This window comes from Acanthopagrus latus, chromosome 14 (assembly GCF_904848185.1).
Source record: "Acanthopagrus latus isolate v.2019 chromosome 14, fAcaLat1.1, whole genome shotgun sequence".
Classification (NCBI taxonomy): Eukaryota; Metazoa; Chordata; class Actinopteri; order Spariformes; family Sparidae; genus Acanthopagrus; species Acanthopagrus latus.
The window spans coordinates 16,584,210-16,605,850 of record NC_051052.1 but is presented as its reverse complement, the minus strand read 5'-3'; the positions used below and the strand labels follow the sequence as shown (position 1 = coordinate 16,605,850).

The window sequence follows — 21,641 nt, the reverse complement described above, 5'->3', positions numbered from 1 at the left end:
CTTGTTGCTTTGAGGGGATTGAGAGAAAAATCCCTGTGGAGAAACTGAACCCCCCCCTCCACCCGCTCCACCTGATTGAAATTCCTGTGGAGGGGCTTCATGAAGATCAGTGACAGTGAAATTACAGGAATTCAGATGAAGAAGATAAATATCAGTCCAGCCCAGAGCAGACTTTTATCTCCCTCTCCATTCTAAACTATTCGCTGAAGTCATGTAAATTATGATGAATGGCGCTCTGGAGGAATGTGCTTGTTGCGACAGGCTTTTTTTTTTTTTTTCTCCTTCTCCTGTGGTGGTTTGTCTCAGATGTGATGTGTAGTATCTCATCAGCATCAATCACCGAGGGTGTTTACTGTCAGTGTAATCACTGTAGATCTTATCACAGTTTGTATTCACCGGCCAAATCAGCCACATGCCTGACCTGAGAGTTTAACCCGAGGTTGAACAAACACACGAGAAGGGAAATCAACTGAGAATTAAAAAAAGCTTTTCCTATCAGCTGATCAAAGCCATTTTTGGGGAGGTTTAGTGCATGTCAGTTTACGATAGGATTTACAACGTTATTAAGTTTTATGCTCGCCTGTTTGTTGTTGTTTTCTTGAATAGACATTTTGGCTTGTCAGAGCAGGAAGAGAACAGGTGTGACCACCAACGTTAACAATGGTTTATTCAACCTGAGACATGCCCACATTGAAGCATTTAATCAGAACATATCCTTCTTGACATGTGCAAAGTGGTTCTGCCTGGTGGAAATATAACAGTAGAAGGTTTTTTCTTTTCCAGCTGTAATGAGAATATGCATCGCCATTCGTCCAGATCATCCAGGAGTCTGTCTTGGTGGGAACCACTTTTGTCGTTTTTAGTTTTAGTCTTGTAACTTTAGTCAGCTGCCTTCAAACTTCTCCAGAGGTTGTTGATTTGGTCCAGTGGATTCCAGCTTCGCTCGTCTTATCAAACACTTCTGTGAACAACTTGTCGTATCGAGCATTTCAACAATCGAGGTGTTCAACGATCTTTAACTCCTTAAAGAAACTCCCAACAGATAAGTTGTATCGGCCACGGAATAGTTTTGGTTTTGCTACCGCCGTGTTTTTGTGTCTCCTGGAAGCGTGGGCAGAAGGAAACAATCCAAACAAGTGTTTTAACATGGTTAATATTTTCTTGTTGATCAGAATATCAAAAGGTTTACACCACCCCTCACGATCTGATTGAAGATGCGTCCAAATCAGGTCGGATCCCATCAGTCTCAGGCATTTTATTTGGGCATTTATTCTGGTTATCAGTGGAATATTGAGGTTATTATGTAAACACTGCTGGTAAGTGAGCATGCACAATGCACCAAAGCCCTGAAACCAGCTCACCAAAATAGAATGAAACCATTATTAATCTAAGAAATCCCACCTGTGCTTTTCCTGCTTCGACAAGTCAAAACATCTGCTGTGAAAAAAGATTTATTGTGCTTGTTATCGAGACAGAAGGAGTCCCAAAACAATCTGTCGTTGAACGGTGCTCGTCTGAGTGTATTTCTATTGTGAAAACAAACACGCCAAAAAAAAACAAAAAACATGGACACAGTGACAGTTCGGTGAAATGAGGGATGAAATTCAATAAAATGCACCAGAAGGCACAGTAATGAGATGGGAGCTGGCATGGCAAGTCAATGAGCTGTAGCTGACAGGCCAAAATGGATTTCCCTTCACGATGATGATGTTGAACGAGAATGTGGCGGAGTGGGCGTCGCATAATGTACCTTCTCTCATTGCCCCCATCTTCAAGTGTTTCTTTGTCTCTCCGGCATGCTCGTCATTAAAATAACTTATTTAGCGTCTGTTGAGTGGATATCTGTTGGCGCTGTGAATAGCGGACTTTGGCTGTAAGGGGGCAGGGAGCGGATACAGAGAATTAAATGAGTTCATAGGTTTGGAGATAACCCCAGCCCTGCACTTAAACGCACGCAAAAGACATTTCCACCAGAAACACATGTAAAATCAATCTTTTCTTATGGGCCTTGGTCACAAACATGAACACACCCTGCCTCTTAAATACCTGAATCATTCTGTATTCGGTTGAGAGGCTTTTTAAGAGATGTTTGGAGTAAACAGAAGAACGAGCGTGCTCACAAAGCTTACGTCTTTGGTGAAAGGGCCGCAGGGAGTCCTTATAATTACACCAAAAAGCGGTGCGCCTTTATCTTTCATCACAACGCCGGCCAGCTCACCTGTGTTCGATTTTTGAGTTCAGACATCATTCACAGAAATCCTACTAAGAAGTCTGCCGCGTTTAACAGCTGCTGTTTTTCACTCGGCCAACTTCAACCAGAACGTTGCCAGATTTGAATCCCAAAGCTTCTTCCCTGATTTCAACTCATCAGCTCAGCTCAGGAAATCCCGAAAGGCCTCCTCGCAATCCAGCACCGCGACACGGAGACAAAACGGTCGCTGCTGTTTGTCTCTGACATCGAGGAGATCGTCCCTTCGAGCTTGATTCGATTTGTATTTTTGGTGTGGAGCCTGTGTTGTGTCTTCTCTGATTAGGAAAGCAGAAGGTTAGCCACACGGCAGCCCCGATCGCCAGATTTAAATGCTGGCAAACCACAGACGTTTTAAATGTTACATATTTAGATGCATCGACGGCGTCCAGTCAAAACCACTTATCGCTAAGAAAAACAGTCAGGTTTTCAGCTTTGTGGCGGAGCAGATTTGAGATGATTCAGTGACTTTGTAAATGGTTTGTTTAGCTTAAGAAATAGGAGAATAAATTTTGCAAAGTGTGGTTTTGACTGGACACCAACGATATGTAACGGATCATAACACACTTGCCATGAGCTGACTTTCACGTCAGAGGGAGCAGGATGGTGCTGGTGATGGGTCAGCTGGCGGCCAAGCCCACTTTTTGGAAGTGACGCCTTGACGATCGACAGCCTGAAACCACGGGATGTTTTTCATGAGATGCCGGGACAGTCTTCAGCCATGTTTGTGGCAACAGGACAATTTGCAGCCAAAACAAAAGGAGATTATTAACAAGATCCAGGGATGTTCATGGTGACAGAACCAGCTGCAGGAAAACACCTAAAAAACAGCCCCAAAATACAAAAAAAGCATTAGCTTGGATATCAAGGCGTTCAGTTAAGACAAACAACAAAAGAAACCTGCTGGCGCCAGGCGACTGAAAGGCAAGCGACAGGTTGTGGCATGGTGGTCGCTCAGCTAGACTGCAGAATGATCACAGTTTTTTTGCCTCAGCTAGAAAGAAGAAAAAAAAGGGGCAGCAAAGAAATCTCAGCAGGGCCTGAACACACCTATCAGTTCTTTCAAACTAGATCAATCCTGTTATCCCTCACCATCAGAGTCGGTCCACACTCTCCTCTTATCTGACTGTCTTTTTAAAGCTTTTAAGGACTTACATACTGAAATGCTGACACTTCGTTCCTCTCTAAAGACTTGCTGCCTATTGCCTCCTCCAGAACATATGCCAGCCAAATGATCTCCAAGAGTCCGTCTGTCCTCCAAGATTACCTGGCAGGAACAAGCGTCTTCATCAAGTGACAATCTGTACAACACTGTCGTCGTCTCAGCTCGCCTACGTGCCCTGTCTTTTACAATCCCTGGCCCAAACTCCCAATCCACTCTTCAGACAAATTTCCTCGAGCTCTCACTGAGGCGACATCATTGCCTTCTCGTCACTCAGCCCCTTCCAGGCTCTTGTCTCAGCCCTCGCCCTCTCAGCAGCTCATCAGACGCTCAACCACCTGAACGCTGTCCAACGCTGCCACCCAATTTCTCTGGCCGCCGCTACCTCTTCAGCATGGCAAAGTCCAGCAGCTATCATCCTATCAGCCTCCCCACCCTCCAGCGAATCCATTACTCCAAGGATCCACTTCCAGGACTCTCCTCCCAGCAGCTGTCACTGCCCTGCATCCAAAAACTCGATCCAAACTCAAAGAGTCTCGAGGGCCAGTTGTCTCATCGTGTCTAATCCCAGAGTGATCAGCCTCATCCCCACTAAGAGCCAGATATCTACATGCACAGCATTAGTGTTAGTCACTACATGGTTTCTATGAATCCCTGCCACCCAGGACCTATTATTGTGTTACTGACTGTGTGTTTGAATGTCGTCCAGCCTTTTTGAAAAACCATTTGGACAAAAAAACATCTCCTGTGTTTCATGTTTTAATTCATGTCGTCCCATGAAAACAAGGGTTCACCGAGCAGTAATCCAATAATAATACCTCACATGATCTCATGATGTGCAGACATTTCTCACATTCATTTGTATATTCTGTTTCAATTTATCCAACAAAGTGCAGTAAATACAGGATAGTGTCATGCCGGTCCAATTTGGAAGGGAATCCACACCCTTCGGTGGATTGTTGGTTTATTACATTTTAAGGGCTGCGACCGTTTAAAAAACTCATGGAAACTTTTTTTTCCAGACCAACCAGTGGGTCTATCATTTAAACCCACAGAATTTAATTTTCAGCTCTAGACAAGATCACAAATATTACGGATAATACCAAATATGTCACACTTAACTGCAGTGAAATTAGTGTAAAATTATCAAACTGGAAGTCTGAATTTTAAAGTAAATTTAAAGCTGTTGTGTCACAGGTTCTGGACTCTTCTGAATGGCTATGAGTTGATGTTTTCCCCCCCAGGCTGTCAAAAGCTCTGTAAGTGGCATTAATCTATAGTATAGGAGTTTGAACACACTGAATTATTTAAAAAAGGTTGTTTTGTGACGTCCAAGTACCCCTGCTTGATAGTAACCGGGTCAGAAACTCATTATAGTTCTTTATTTCCTTATTTACACCAACTTTATGCATATAACAGAGTCAAGAAGAAGTTCTTCGGTGGAAAAACAGCCTTTTCAAAGAGCAAAATGTATAAAACTTGATTAAAAAAGTTCAAGTTTAGGGCTTTAAAAATGTATATAAACTATATATTGCGGGACTTGAAATCTCATTGGCTACATGATGCATCAGTCACCCAGAAGCTGTCGTGTAACTGGCTCAGGAGACAGAAGAGAAAAGAGAGAGTGGGTCACTTGTCAACACTATCACTCATTGGCTGTTGCAGGCTGTATGGTGGGCATAGAAGCTCCCTCTACAGCTGGTGTTTTACCCTTTTTACAGATAGAAGCATGAGAAAGCATCTGCAGACATCATATCATCATCATATTTTGTCACCATTTGATCCTGGAATACTGTATTTTGGACTAAATATGTAACTGAAATGACTCTACTGGACATTTCATGATAAGAGTAGACGGCTTTTGTTGGAGTTTAATGCACTACTGTGGTGCTGGATTGTCAGGCAAACTAGCCACATGAAGCTTAACAGGTTAAAAGTATCAAATGGCTCGGATCCAGCATGAGAACAAAACATATGTGGAAGATATATCTGTCTCTATAATACAGCGTGAAGAAAATATGAGTTTCTTGGAACTTGGAAGCTTCTGAGGGGGGAAACCTAAATCTAAATTCAAGAGGTTGGGTGTAATGTTTTGGAAGTAATCTGGCCCATCCCTTAAGACAGATCAGTGATGATTTAAAGCACCACAATGTCCGTATCAGGGAATTAGACACATGAATCAAGTAATGATGATCACAGAACACGACCCTGCCCTGAAACAGAGCTTTTAATATCTGGAGAAGAGCCTAGAAAACCAGTAAACAACATATAAATCCTGCAGGAGGCTTGTAAAGCCACCGCCAACAAACCACAACTACTGCAACAGTGGTCGTTTTTTAATGTAGGTTCATTAACTTTATTAGACAGACTAATAAACTTGCGGACGTGGAGGGAGTTCTCCATTAGGAGCTCACTCCATCCTAACGTTGGAGCAGCTAAACAAGAAGCAGGAAGTGGGAAAAAACATAAGCAGATCCCATTAGTCCCCCTGTGGAAGTTAAAGCCTCGAGTGAAGAACTTTTAATTTGATTTATTATGTCCCCCACCCGCTGAGATGGAAGTGTGGAGGACAGGAAATGATGCGCAGCGATGGCAGGATTCAACAGTATAGTGTGTCGGGTAAAACAGGGACAGATGGGCTCCACACCGGCCGTCAGGGTCAAAAATCTCACAGTAAAGCAGAAATGTGCTCCACTTTCCTGCTAAACACGGCAGCATCGTGTTCTTTTTTTAATATAATGGATTACAGTCAAATTAAATCAAGAGCCCATTACCTCCCCCCAGTCTATAAAAAAAAACACAAATGCTTCTTTTAAAGACGGAGTTATGAGAAGAAGCTGTTTCTCTCTAATGTTGAGGACATGTGGGGACGGCTGCTGTGGACGCTGTCATGTTGGAAACAGTGTGTGGAGGTGATCAAGGTGAGGCCGCAAGCCACGGCGCAGGAAACTGGGAAAAAAAAAAAAAAAAGATTAAATGACAACAAAGCTACACAGATTTTCCTACGTACGACTCCGCCTCCCACCCCCACTCTTGGTTTATACATTTGACTATCTGTATACAACTTTTGTCGATGCACACGCAGCGTTAGACACTTTGTGAGGCTGATTGGTGTGTTTGGTTGAAACCAGGTGCTGGTAATGATCCCAGATTGATCAGGTCATCAGGACTGAACCAAGTGAAGCTGCAGGAGGAGACAGAAGTGTGTTTTCTTCTTACTCTTACCAATAAGAGAATCTCAATCCTGAATGTAAACAGGTTAGTCTACGTTTTAATTGTTTTCCGCCCCCACCGTTGCTCACTGTAGGTGGTTTCCGACTGTTGGGTGTTTAAAACTGTTGGAATTTCTTGTGTGGGGAGTTTTTTTTTGTTCCCTTTTGTTTACTGGAAAATGTTTAAAAAACCCAGAGAACCAGAGCTCTGAACCACTGGTGTAGTTGTTGTTGATGCTCCAAGCCACTCGGAGAAGCCTGCTCACATCCTCGTGCAGCGGGAGGTTTTCAGATCCGCAACAGAGCCGCGGCATGTGGGTCTGGTTGCGTTTCAGATTCGGTTAGTCAGCGGACGGATGAATCACTGCGGCGAGTTCACCGTCTTTGTCTTTCCACCTTTCCTCATCCCCTCCTCGCTGCCTGTGTGCCGCCAAAGGCCTTCTCTTATGCAAATGAAGCTCTCACAGCTCACAGCTCACTTTCCAGCCGACAGTCGTTCCACATTACAGAGCAGAGAGGGCCTCAGCACGGTGCTCGTACAGTAATATATGGATTCCAGCTGATCACTTCAGACACCGTGAGAGAGGTGCAGGGAGATTTCCCCTGAGCTGTTCTGACACGGAGCGTGACTCGGGCAGAATTCCTCGCCTCTGTCTTTCTTTCTTTTTTTTCTTTTTTTTTTTTTTGCAGGGGTGGCCAAAACCTCTTGATTAATCTCTCAAAGTGGACGCTGCCTCTTTCTGTTTGGCCTGTATCAGATCTGCCATTTTTGGTTGGCGAGCGGCTAATTAACGATCCCTTTTTTCACGTCTGCCTCTCTCTTTTTTTGTTTTGTTCCTCTTCTCACTTTAACGGAAGTGCTGGATGCGAGGACGCACCGGCTGCACAGATGGAACGAACATATGCAAAGTCCAATCAGCTGCTCTGACAGGGCTAGGGGAAAAAATAGTTTTATTCCTGGAAAAAAAAAACATGTGCAGAATCGGTTGAGGTTCACTCAGCGCATCGAGCTGGGAAATAACACGCCGATGTTTCAATAATCATTATCAAGCAATCAACAAAGCTAATTGAGATGTCCTGCTGTGTTAAACTGACTGGAAAGTGTGTGACTGATCACTCTGCGAGTTTAATTGGTCACGGATTAAAATGAAAATGTAATTAGTGTCCAAGATAACCTCTCCGACAGACTGTTAGAGGGAGCGTTAATCTCCAAGGACAGACTTTTGTCTGTTTTGCCTTGTGGACATGAAATTATTATTTTTATCTTTAAGTAGGCAGTTTTCTGTCACACAGAATCAGAAAACAAACCAGAATGGCACTCAGTAGAGTGTAAACCTCCACCAAGGCCCAACAGTCCCCCTTTAATCCAATCAAGCCGAATCCAATTTCGAATTTAACATATTTAAATCTGCTTGACTTGCATTTTTTATTATGATCTGCAAAAAGTTGTTCTCACTTGTAGATGAATAAGCCAGACTGCCTTGTCTGACTATGTTTTGCCTTAAAATACCTGGTTAGGTCGCCGCAAAATGTCCAGACAGTCTCCACTTCTCCAAGGAACAACACCCCCACAATCCACTCCTGATGGAAAAGTCAGCTGATGTACATGTAAGTTGAGCGTAACATGATTCAAAATGTTGATATAATATGTATGAAATTGCCAAAATGTGTGATGCCAGCATGTTATTCACACAACTGACCTTCTTTGCCACAATTCTGTCAAGTAATTCAGAAGAAAATCAGTAATTTAATAGCAAAGCCACATAGGAAGACTGATCGGATTAGAGCTTTCCCGGTTGTTCGGCTTTATAGGAAAATAAAAGGACTTCTTGCTTGAAGTCAGTCATGTTCCTCAGTCTTGCGTGCACAGGAAAGGGCAAAAAAAAGAGGGTGCAGCGACCAAAAATCAGATTTTTACACCAGCAGCACACACTCAGCTGAACCTGTGACTAGACGATATCTTACCAACTGCATCCATGTGCTTGTGATGCGGCGAGCGAGGCGGGAGGCCCTCCCCCGACCTTGACCGCCGCATTTAAACATCAGCGTGACAGATGAAGAACATCTGCAGCGCTAACAAGGGACAGGATGCTCAAAGATGTGAGCACGCAGGACACAGTGTCACCTGCACACTGGGTGTTTTGCGACACGTCTCTTTAGAGGATTTACAATCGTTCGTTGTAATCACGTTTCCCGTCGGCGTTCGTCGACCGGTTACGCCCTCTTCGGCTCTTCGCGTTCATTAAGCTAATTTACTGCCGGAGCTCCGTCGTGGGGGCTTGTGAAGGATACGCCTCATCTCTTCATTTTGCTCTCTCCCACCTCTTTCCATTCTTCTCCTCCTCCACCAATGATCGGCGCTCAGCCGGGCCCAGTGAAAGACCTGCACCGCTCTAGTGGGCCATCCTGACACTTTAATTGGAGAGGCGTAAATCAGCCTCCATTGTCAGGGAGAAGGGTAATTATTTCCTCCTGTCTCACCGGCTTTCCTCCCCCCATTTCACTTTTTCTGTCTGTCTGTCTCGGCTCACACACTCTCTGTGTTTCCTTTCCCTCTTTCTCTCTTTTTTTTAAGCATTAAGCTGTGATTCCACCTCAAAGCCAGGGTGCTAAAGTGTAAAAATCCTCCACATCCTTTGCCCGATACCTGCGGCGGCGCTAACACAAATGCATCCATTCATGAAAATGCAAACGTAGCGTGATCTCTCCCCCTCTCTCTGGAGCTCAGTGTGGAAATGGTTAAATCAAATGCGTGTCGCTGGTGGCTAACGCATGGCAGCGTGGCGTTCGCTCGTCCATCCAGTCAGCCAAGTCTTCCTTAGACTCCTGGCTCCTCTGGTTTGTGTCGAAGCTACAAATATGTACTGGAATAAGCAATTTGGTGTTTGTGCAGGTTTGGCACGCGTCAGGCTCGCTGCATAGTGTTTTAGTGCTGAGCAAGATCTCTCCAATAAGCCAGTTTTAAAGGGATCGTGTGTTAAATGTCTCCCAACATCTTCCATTTATGAGCCCGGTTAGCGTGCTCCTGGTGTGACTGTCTCACCAAAAGCATTTCCTTGTATTTTTTTTATTTTTTTTTGTAATGGCTGACCACATCGGATGAAGAATGTCCCATGTTATTACTCTGCTTCGCAGTCACTTCTGCAGAGATCACTCAGAGGAGGGGGAATCTGAATGTATTAGATGATTCGGACAGTTTAAAAAGGAAAATAAAATAAAAAATAACAACTCAGCTGGATTCAGCCACGCTGTAAACTGTTCGAGGCTGAAACAACCGAACAAACATGTGAAAACACGTATTCATGGTCCCCAGAAGATGAGGTTTACTGACTTTGGTGAACCTCTGCTTTTCATCCAGCACCAGCGTTAGAGGTCCATGGAGGTTTATTAAAACTTCACAGTACAGCTTTTTGCACATCGACAGGTGCGTAGGAGAAGACCAGAGGCCGACAAAATCTGCAGAGAAACCTGATGAAGAACAATGTTTTCGGAAAAACTTTTTTCAAGTATGCGCTACGCTAGCAATTTTCATCGGTTTGAATGGGCCCCGCCTTTGCTCTTGTTGCTCAGTTATAATACAAAGCTGTGCTTGCTGTTCCCGTGGCCTTAGTTAAGCTAGTAGCAGCTAATGTAGCCGCGAGCCTCAAGCAGAAACGAGAGGCCTCTTTCAGTTTTCTGGTTACCTCGTGTGACATCACATGCAGCCACACAGCTGCTGGCTTGGCTGTGATCAGACTCCATAACTGGTTTCGGTATGAAACTCTGCACCTGAGTCATAATTTCTTCACATAGTTCGACGCAAGCGTTGGCCCTTAGAGTGGTTCCAGCACGCCCTTACAATCTGATTCATTATTGCGGAAAAACTGATGACACTTAATATGACGGATCGAGTGGAAAATGAATGGAAAAATGTCTGTTTTCATTCATATCGCAGAGGGGAACTTTGGGTTATTTTTGATCGTCCACAGATTCAAAAAGCAGCCTCGGTCCTGACGGTGTTTAACCTGATGTGTTCAGCCGCATATGTTAAAGTTTGCTGTCTAGTTAACGGAGGGAGGGAGGGAGGGAGGGAGATCATGTAGGGGAGGAGTGGGGAAGGAGAGGAGGAGGAGGAGGAGGAGGAGGAGGAGGAGGAGGAGGAGGAGGAGGAGGGAGACTTCAGTGGAGAGTGTGTAATAGGACACCAGCCCTCTCTGTCTTTTCGCTCTCCTCCCTCTCTCCTCTCCTCTCCTCTCTCCGGTGCTCCTCTCTCAGTCAAGCCTGCTGCTCTGTGAGCACTTTAGATGGAATAGCAGCAGTTTTCTCCTCTGCTGTCACTGAAGGGAACAAGGTGTTTTTTTTTATTTCTAAAGGAGGATAAATAAGATCCAGATCTGCTGCTGTGGTGATACCTGGCTTTTTTTTTTTTTCTTTTTTTTGTTCAGCAGCACCGGAGGAAGCTCTCACTGAGAGGTGAGTCCTGGACCACGGGGCTGATCCGGAGGGGGGATCTACCTGCTGTACTGCGCCCGACTGTGGTGGAGGCAGGAGAGGAGGCTAACAGGTGCAGGGAGAATTGGAAGTAAACTCAGTCCGACGGCTGTAGAGCGTGCCAGATTTATTACATTTCACTTGCTGCTCTTTTCCTAAATCCTGTGTAATATTACATCAGGCTACTGCAGACTTTATTCTCCCCCCCCTTTCATCTGCATCTATTTTAAATACAGTCTTAATTTCCAGATGAGTCATGACTTTGTTGGAGTTTCTAAAAACAGAAACATTTTGTGCGACTTTAATGCACCAGAGCAGCTTTCCGCTCTGTTTTAAGCTTTAAAGAGCCCCTTTTTTTATGCCGTGAGGAAGGTTTTTTTCCCACAATGCTGCCATCACAAGATCCTCGTGCATTTCAATAAGCAGATCTGAAACTTTTAAACACTTGAAATAAACACATTTTGCCGCTCTTGGCTGCGCCTGCGAGACATGTGTGAGGGAATGTGTGGTTGTAACAGAGCTGTTGACAGGGTGTGGTATGAACACACACTGTCCTGTTGGAGCCGGGGCACGGTAGCAGCTTGCAAGTTGTTTACCATGTCATGTTTAATCCTTAAAAGATAAGACCCTAATGTTAAATATTTCAAGCTATGAATCATAAGTCCGTATGGGAGGACTTTGTGCCTGAATTTCTTGTAAGTTAAATTATGTTCATATGTTTAAAGTCTTAATAGGAGCAGACGGGAGCCAAACAAATACAGCAGTTTTCTTTTACTCCCTTCATAAATATTAGTTTTTTGGAGCTGTACCTCTGAAATGCCGAGCTGGAAAATTCATTAGGCCGTCGGCCAAGGAATGCACAATAAACACAATTATCATTACACCCCACTGGAAATATAACTCTCCGCTCGCTCACTCAGGGCTGACCTCCTTTTTTGTGAAGACATTTAATTGGCGTTGCACAGATTCCTGGCAGCCTCGTCGCTGGAATTTCTGGACTCCCGTTAGAGCTCAACAAAATTAATTGAAGTATTTATTATTTTTGTGCACGGCAACAAATGCTGATGGAGACCCATTAGTCCGGGGCGAGTGAGATGCAAGTGCAGGGGGGGAGCTCGTCATCGCAGAGACGGCGAGGAAAGGAAGTGTCTCGACCTGACGGGACTCTCAGCGGGAGGCCAACTCCCTGGACGATGAGTTTAGCAGCTGTGAGAGCTTCCAGAGAGCCATCTCACCCACAGATAAAGGGTCGGTTCCCTCAAAATCACAAAATAAAATGTGTATTCTCAATTAGTGGTAATTCAGTCCTGACGCCAGGCAAGAATGTCACTGATTAAAGATTCTGTAAAAACCCCAGATTACATTCAAAAAACGACGTATTTTAAAAAAAAATTCTCGCTTTCTCTAATTTCTGCATGGTTTAGGTTGAGGAAAGATTGTGGTGTTGGCAGTAAACACTGGGTGTAAAGTTAAGTTTAGACAACACAAGCACTTGGTTAAAGTGAGGGAAACAGTGTGGTTAAGAGCTAGTAAAAATGCTAATTGGTCTATGATGGGGCGCAAACTCCAGTCTCCTCCATGAGTCAGACGTGCTGCGAACCCTTACTTTCTGCCTTGCGACACAAAAGCTGTTGGTTTGCTGGCTTGTTTGTGTTTCTCACAGCATCTGAAAGATTTAAAAACTAGAATGACACTCAGTAGAGCACACATCTCTTATATTCAATCAAGTTTAATCTAATATTAAGTAAATCTTATTTAAATCAGCTTGTTTCTCAGTCTCACAATGTCAGAGAAAGTGAGAAAAACATCCTGGATCCACAGGAAAAGTTAATGGGGTCTATTCTGGACTGAGACCCATCTTTCATTCAAGTTTCATGGAAATCACTTCAGTAGTTTTCGTGTAATCCTGGTCACAAACCAGCAATCAGACATGGTGAAAACATGACCCACTTGGCAGAATGCAACACAAATACGAGCAGTGTGTGTTTCTTCCCGTTGTGGATATTAAAACAAATTCAGTCTACATTGCAGCCACTTCGCACTGAAGAAATGTTTCATGACAGACATTTTTAAATGATGTCATTAGGAGTTGTTGCCTAAACAAGGTAACAGATGAGATCATTTTTAAAGTTAATCTCAAAGTTCTCTCGGCATCTTCCTTCCTCACATCAGATATTTTAGGCGTTACAGTTACAGGCACCGTTACCCTGAATAAAAATCATGATTTCTCTGTGTTTAAACATTGTACGTGCACAGCTCGACAAAATATACAACAAATAAGCAATTCTATAAACTTGAATGCAGATATGTTACATTTTTTATCTTTAAATCACATAAAAGAGGGCCCTCTACTTGGTCTGGACCTGGTTAAGTCACGAAACATTAAAAAGAATTAATAACACAGTGAAATGAGGGTCCTTCATGCCCACATACCAAGCTTAACTATGCATGTGAGTAAGCTTCCCTCAGTTATTAACACAGCTTTGAACTGAAAATGTCATTTTCACGGTCAACATTCAGACACTTGAGATTCGCAGTTCCGATGTAATGCTGGGGTGGCTGCAGAGATCTCTGAAAACAGAGCACTTGAGACCAAAACTAACAAAGATTTGCATGCATATCATTAAAGTTAAGGGAGAGAAAGTGTGATTTGGGGGGAATTTGTGTGGCTGATCCCTTTTAAGAAAGCAGAAATGACAAAAGCCTTAGAACAAGATCGTACACCTGGAGGCTAAAGTTGCGGGAGACGCCCGAGCCGAATCGCCACAGGGGATGGTTGTGTGTGTGTGTGTGTGTGTGTGTGTGTGTGTGGATGATGCAGCAGGAGGGAGGAGAGGGGGGCTGCAGCACGGCGGCTGTACGAGCCCTCACAATGTTTTATCCCTCTCAAGTGCAGCCAGAGAGATCTCATTCCTCCGCAGCTCCTCCATCTGTTACCCTGATGCACCTGAACTGTAGAATTCCACACATCAGTCACGCCTCACTCCACCACACACACCCTGCGCCTCAACCTATTTGTACAATGCAGCCCGAATCTGAAATTTTCATAGCGATCGTGCAGCTTTTCCTATCTCTTGGCCATCAATTTTTCATCGCACATCTATAAGCCATGAGAGCAGAGCTACACTCCCCCCCAGCCCCCCAGTTGCAACGACATTATCATCTTTATTCCAGGTAGAAAGGTCTTTTAATGCAGCTGTGTTTTGTGCACACAGGTTAGTGTTACAGCTAGTTTTGCATGTGGGTAAAACAGCATTTCCTTTCCCAGCAGAGGAGTTTTTTTGAATCGCAGGAGTTGGCGGTACAGTACCTGCCACTATCAATAATTGAGCTGCTCTTGTCCTGTTATGGAAACCGAACTAGAGGAGGCTGAAGGGGAGAGCGTTTCTCCGCCAGCTCTTTTGCGCAGATTTAACTCATCCATATTTAAGAGAGGTGCATCGCAGGGATATCGTCAGCGGCGGGATTTAACTGACATGTTGTGCTCTGATCTGTCTTTAAATGAAGTCTGTCAGGTCCAGGTAATAAAATCAGAGTACAGACTTCTGATTTTACTGTATGTATTATTTCTGTCCTGCTTTAGAATTAATTATACTTACAGAAATGGATGTTTAGGCATTGATTTGATCATTTACAGAACAAAAGGTGTTGCATTGAAAGCTAATATTTGCTCTTTTTTAAGATTATAGGACGTTTCAACACAATCGGCAGAACAACTGGTGGCAATGTACACATCTGCAAACCATGGATATGTTGAAACTTTATATTTATGGTTAATGTTGTGCTCTGCTTCTGTTCTGTTTGAGTTTCAGCACAAAAACAACTTGGTTAGGGTCATGCAAAGATCATGTTTTGGCTTCATATATCTTTTATTGTCTCAACATCAAGTCAAAAATATCAGTTTTTTGGTGCCACAAACACGGCTGGAATTTAACCCTGAGGTTTCCTTTAAAAATATCCAGTGGTTTCACACTTACAAATGTTGAAACACAGGCTCAGACAGCGGTCACTGGCTTGGCGGTCTTCTGTCTGAGCTCCATCACCATCCTCTCCACTTCCTGCCATGAAAGCCAGGTCATAAACATGTAATGTGAGCACGATATGACACGTTTGTGTGAAATGTCAATATGGTGCAGAGCCACCGACTCTTACAAAACCCTTACATCAACGGCCGTACAGAAACATTAACAGCCAACATTTTATTCTGGCGACTGGGCTGAAATGGTGGAAAATAAATCCAATCTAATTAATTTGTGACCAGTTTCATTTTATTCTGGCGACTGGGCTGAAATGGTGGAAAATAAATCCAATCTAATTAATTTGTGACCAGTTTCTTAGCTCTAACAAGTTTTTAGCGTCTTCCAGCTCATTGTTGTAGTTGTTGTTTGTTTGCTGCTAATTCATCATTTTGTCAACTTCGTTTCCTGATACACCAGTGAGAGTATTTTGGCAAAAAGAGCTCTGATAATCCAATCCAATGCTAATAGCAGACAGAGTTAGCATCTAGCTGTTGAGCATAGTTGAGAATTTAGCTGCTACATAGCCAGATATTTCCATCAGGAGATAATAGAAACCAAACTAGAGCTGAAAGGAGACGAAGTAATGGACTTGGTTCCGAATGAATGCTAAAGTTGCTATCTGTGTCCACAAAATGTGTAAATAAGTACCTGACTGTTTGCTAACACACTAGCCATGGTTAACATTTCCAGCATCAGAAATTGGGATTTGTTGGTATTACACCAAAGAAGTGACCCATTAGCTTTAGCGGTGAAAGCTACAGTGGCAGAAGAAACAAAAGCTTATAAATGGGGCTCTGTGAAACTTTGGTATTAGCTTTGAAAATGTGCTGAATGCATGTAAATAGCAGCAAATTGTTACATGGAGCCCCTTTAAACGATCTTTTCCAACAGGCAGCGGTGTCCGGTGGTGGTTCCTGAGCGGTCCAGTCATGGGCAGACCGGAGGGGTTGGCCAGGCCACCTCTGGTGTCCGCTATGGCGCTCTCCCTCCTGGCTCTCTCTCTCCTCTCCACCGGGGTCTCCAGCCTCCCACAGCCCATGCCAAGAGTCTTCCTTTCCTTTGAGGGTAAGAAGAAATAACAAGCATGCACCCCCTGAAGTGAATGTAAACCATCAACCTGGCCTGCATCCACTCGAAGATGTAATGAGGCTGCAGCGGTGCCATGTGTTCGGCCCGGCTAATGCCGAACAAATGCTTGATAATCGAGGCGTACCTCTGGGCGTCATTGTTACGGAGTTGTTTACAGCTTACAACTCGGCTGTTTGTTTTAATCAGATTCCATCCTCAGTAACAGGGAAAAGGTTTCAATTACGCGCACTAACCCTGGCGCATCCATCGTCCTGCTGTGTGTCAGCAAAAAGTCAAACCTCTGCAGGAGGTGCCACTACGCGTCAGAACTGCCCTGAATCTGTTCTTAGTTAAACTTTAATCACACACCCCCGTCCCCTCCATGCCGCAGGCCGGTGGGCATTGTTGCTGCCTCTGGTTTTGATTCTCCTGTTTTATTTAATTTGTTTGACACAGATTATTTTATGAAGTTTTTTCAACGCTCCCCTTGAAAATGAGAGGCGCAGTTGGGGGATTGGGGGGGGGATCGGTCGAGGTCGTGTTGCGTGAGTCAGAGTAGACGAGCCGGCCGATCCCCTGAGCTATGAGTGGTGCAGTAACCTTTTCGCAGTGGCTGGATAGTGTGCAGGGGCTGAAGGAGACGTTTGATCACCTTTCACTACCTCTCGCTGCGCAGTAGGCAGCACAGAGCAGCTGAGGCTGTCCGTCAGCAAGGTTCCTCCGCTCGGTTAATAGAGCCTCGACTGCAGCAGGTGTAGTTTTCTCCCCCTTTCCCTTCTCCCCAATTTGGTCTCATTCTTTCCTCGTCCATCTGTTTTTCCCTCTTGTGCATTCAGGTTTCCTTCAGTTGATTCATTCCAAACATCTGAACCAAAATCGGCAGTCTGCCTCGGCTCTGCAAACAGACCGAGTTGTGAAATATGACAGCCTGATAAAAAGCCAAACTAAACAGCAAAACACGGAGGGAAAACTGTACATCGTCGCTCTCGTGTCTTTGGTTTTGTCTCACCCGTCGCTCCTCACTTTTTTTTTATTTCGAAGAGCCAGCTTATAAAGGTGGCCGTTGCTGAAAAAGAGCCGATCCCTGTAATCCTGGAATGCTCGATTCTCTTTCAGAGTGCGGATTAGATTTGATCTGTGTTTGGTCACTGTAGGTGGGTATCGCTGCAGGGAGGACCATAAAAGGAGAGTTTGACTTCTGCAGCGCACTTATTCCTTAACAGGCTCTGGACTTTAGTCTTAATGAGCGTTCATCTGCTTGATGGGGCTGGAAGATGCATTTATGAGAAAATGGCAGCACGAGGCAGGGGGATGTTTGCTCAGAGCTAAAAAGCAAACTTCAGGCATGATTTTACAGTCAAGCTTTTATCCGCCACCTAAGCTTAAAGATACAATATGTAAGAATTTTAGTGGAAAGCATTATAGGTGACATATATAAGAGGTGGCCACATGTCAAGCCTAAACTTTAAAGAAATGAAGGGCAGCATGTAATCAGAGTAAATGCTACTAACTGTAGCTGATGTTAGCTAGTTAGCTCAGTTAGACGTGCAGCTAGTGGTTTAGTAGATAATTCAACACCACACACAGACGTCATAACATCAAAATAGTTATTCTTTCACACTCTGTTCATATATTTAGTTATCTGAATGCTGTTGAGTATAATTCTTACACATTGCATCTTTTAAAATAACAAATTATCAACAGAATGTGAAGAAATAACTGTTTTAATGTCATGATGTCTATGTATTTTATTACAGAGGTGTTAGCTTGCTAACCAGCTGACTCTGGCTTGCTCCAAAGCTGTTCCACGTATTTTTAAGGGGACCACAGGACAGGTTTCCAGCCTGTATTCAGGCAACAAAACTTGGTGTCTGTAAGTGTGAATTTGACAGGTGACCGTTTCTTACAAATCGCACCTTTAAATCATTAGAGTGCTTTGAGTGGATCCACCTTATTGTTTTTGAGTTAGAAAAGATTCTCAGCTGAGGAGGATGAGGGTCACGACTCCCTCTTGGCTGCGGGAGCGAGTTCGGCATCGGCGAGCAACAGCTGTAGAGAGACTCTCAGGGCCCAAGGTGGAGTTTCGTTTCTCCCAAAAAACACTGGAAGTCCTCGCTGAGGGAAGAATTCAGGGATTTGGGCTCCGTCCAGATCGGCCAGGAAAGATGAATGAAGAGTCACAGAAGAAGACTGGAAGAAGGGAATAAGGCGCAGGTGGTTTGGCACCTGCTGGGTGGCCAAAAGGTCAGCGCTGTAGTCTGGCTTCTTTTTGCTCCCTGGTTGATTAACACAAGCTGGAGAAAACTAAATCAAGAAAATAAACCAGTGAGCAAGACGTTTGGGTTGTCCATAGATCTGGACGCTGGAATATCCTCCCCCCCTTTTTCCTCCTCGTGTCCAACTGAAATCCAATCCAGGGGTAAGGCAGGTTCACGGGACTCCCGGCGAAGCCTCACATCCTGCAGAGAAGTTGCTGTCTCTGACATTCCTCGCTGCCTCGCTCTGCTTACTCTCGTGTTCCTCAGGCAAACACAGCCAGACCACAATTAAAACCGCATAATAAACAGTGAAAAATGCAGCTAACCCAAATAATAAACTCTCAAGCGGTGCCTTTCTCTTCCGTGCCTCGGATAATAAACACAGCCACCCCCTCCTTTCTATACAGCAAAGCTATTTAGGGAGACCCAGTGTGATAAAAGATAATGACTCCTGAACATTTGCTCTAAATATGTCTTGTGCTCTCAACATTTATTTTGGCCCGTTTCATGGTCGGTTTGAGAAATCTGCAGTCAGACTGAAATGCTGCGGTATCCTGATCTGATGGAGACAGTTTGACTGAAGCTGTGCATTGAAAGATAATCAAGATCAATCTCTGCTGTAAAGATTTTTGCGGAAACTTTAGAAATATTTTACCATTCACGCTTCGGCAAAACAAATCTAAAAGATCCAGACTGATGTCCTTGATGAAATAGATCTGATTTTATTATAAAATGAGATTCCAGCACCTCCACGAAAGCCTTCCCTTCAACCTTCTTCCTGAAGTCCTCATTAGAGCTGCCAGTCTTTCAAAGAGTTTGAATCAATTCAATGAACAGTAATCACATCACTTAAATTAGGTTTGCTCAGATGCAATGCACGTACTGTAGTCTGCCCTGCTGAGTAACAAGCTAACGTTACCATAAAGCCAACAGTCTTCACTTTGTCAGAGAGGTTTCTGTCGATGGTACCAAACCCAAAATGCTTCCACACATCACTTCTCAGATTGTCAAGATTATCTGAACATCGTCAGACACCTGTTGTTCTGTCTAATATTCATTCTATTCAATCTTGAGACGATCAACTTCCAGAGAATGAGCATTGATGCAAATTAAGTACAACTTCTCATGTGAGCATGAACATGAAGTAACCCACACTGCTTTCAAATGCTGTAAACAGGAAGAAGTACTCTAATACTGAGAGACACAGCTAGTGTATTATGTTGCTGATTAGTTCTGCTACTGTATCAGAGGTCGACCTCGCTGTTGCCAAAATGCCATTCCAGAAGTGTTCGGATCCAGAATTCAGCTTCATTTATCCTTTCAGTTGGTCACCTTGTGTTTATGATCAGGATCATTTAACCTCATCAGCGGTCTCACCCTGTTCTGGCAAAGCTCCAGTATTCGGTACTGTATTAACTCAGAAATATACACAGTACGTACGTCAACCGTGGAAGATGTTTATTTGAAGGTAAGGAGCCTCCGCGTGCTTTCGTGTGGATAATGTATAATTTGCACACGTGTGTTTGGCGGAGAGCCCGGCGGAGACGTAGCAGAGATTGATTAAGATGATGTGTGTGGTTTAATGAGCGCTCCCTCGCGCTGGTATGGGCCACATGGGCTTTCGTTCACGGCCTGAACAGAACCAGGCGCGGAGACCGGGAAACCAGGCATCGGAGGGCGGATACACAGGATCCCTCCTTGCTTTTATCATGCCTCATTACTAGCTCCACTCTCCCCCATTATTCATACAGCATTGATACTGTTCATACACAGTCGGTGGAGGTCAGTCTGTTAAGGATGTTTACTTGGTAATGAAGGTTTGCAGGAGTGCCTGTCGGAGAGAAAGGGCCTGGATGTGAATTCCTTTGGACTTGATTGCATTTCAGTGGCAAAATATCAAATACTTACAGAAAGTTTTAAGTGTCAAAAGTAGAAAATTTTACATTTCATATATATATTCACATGTAAAACAATTTATAGCATGGGTCAGCTGATTTATCAGACATCTGACGCTGAACGCAAACACGCTACCAGCAGCGTAACCAGCAAAAATGTTTTCTTCCAAAATAAGGTGTAACAGAGGTATAAAGTAACAGGAAATTTAAATACTCAAACTTTTTAAAATTTTCCCTTCCTAGTGTTTCCCTGTGGTGTTCCTGTTGGCACCAGTGTTAGCAACATGGCTATCGCTAATGGCCTGGCTACCGTAAAGCAAAAAAGAACAAAAAGAGCTCTCCACTGAGTGAATCCCGTCTTCCTCTTTTTCTTTTTCAGTCTTCCTGTTTTGGTTGTACAATGGCAGACACACTTCCTTTGTGATGTAATTCCCATTTTGGCGGGATAGCCTGGTAGTGGACCAAATAGCATCAAGAGATTTAGTGGGAACCAATCTATACTTGTTGGCTGGTGTCATTTTGCAATCATTTATCACTTTAGAATGATAAGTTAAAGCTAAAAAGTTACCACAGACCTGGATGTGACGTTACCGTTTCTGGGGAGGCATTTTGTAGCTTGGTGTGGCTGCTGCAACTGTCGCCTTCTAAATCCATCCAACTGATCCAAAAATGGCTGCAGCATGGTGCAGCTGAAAGCTAGCAAGACAGCTAACAGCTATCTGTCAATCAAAGTGTCCCCACCCTTAATTGTGCATAGTTTGAAGCCTTAAAGACCAAAACCCTTCTTTGAACTAGGCTGTAAAGTCGAGCATTTTAACGTGCCGTTTTATGGGGATTGACACGCTTTTGGTGCCAACAACAAGTGGCCGTCGAAGGAACTGCACTTTTTGGCACTTCATCACTTGGATTCATATCTCAGCTCTGAAGTTTTCCACTCACTTGTGAGGTAACGTCTCAGATTCAAATCCAATATGACTCCAAGGAAGAATGATTTCATGCACATGGTCTTCTTTTGTCTGAGATCGTAACTGCTCGAAAATAAATGATCAGACCTTTTAAGGATTTTACTGCAGACACCAGATTCTGTTGGATTGCTGCATGTGGAGTCTTTTGGGGTCAACAAAAAGTCAAAGATCAGCGCTGAAAAGTAGCCAGAAGCAGGCCGGGATGTCTATGTCTGCGCCTCAAGGTTCATTCTTGTTTTTCAGGACGGCTTCCTCTCTCTGTTTTACTTTAAACCTGCACGTCTGCATCTCCACTTTGCTGTGATGAAGTAAAAATCAGTGATGCTCTGTAGTTACGAGGAATT

At 43.9% G+C, this 21,641-nt stretch overlaps 1 protein-coding gene and 1 long non-coding RNA gene across 11 annotated transcripts in view; one reads left to right on the top strand and one right to left on the bottom strand.

Annotated features, from left to right (window-relative positions):
* The window catches only part of LOC119032262, a 57,646-nt gene that overhangs the window by 23,195 nt on the left and 12,810 nt on the right, over positions 1–21,641 (bottom strand). The window lies entirely within an intron of this gene.
* sema3c (sema domain, immunoglobulin domain (Ig), short basic domain, secreted, (semaphorin) 3C) overlaps positions 6,509–21,641 on the top strand; it is a 46,765-nt gene continuing 31,632 nt past the window's right edge. Inside the window, exons 1-4 of one of the 10 annotated variants that reach the window (XM_037121221.1) lie at positions 6,509–6,668; positions 8,141–8,230; positions 11,050–11,074; positions 16,003–16,176. In XM_037121221.1, the coding sequence (XP_036977116.1) occupies positions 8,207–8,230; positions 11,050–11,074; positions 16,003–16,176 (223 nt within the window). In that variant the 5' untranslated portion in view covers positions 6,509–6,668; positions 8,141–8,206. Of the gene's footprint in view, positions 6,669–8,140; positions 8,231–11,046; positions 11,166–16,002; positions 16,177–21,641 lie in introns of all 10 variants that reach the window. The other 9 variants (XM_037121223.1, XM_037121220.1, XM_037121222.1 and 6 more) reach the window with 9 other exon arrangements.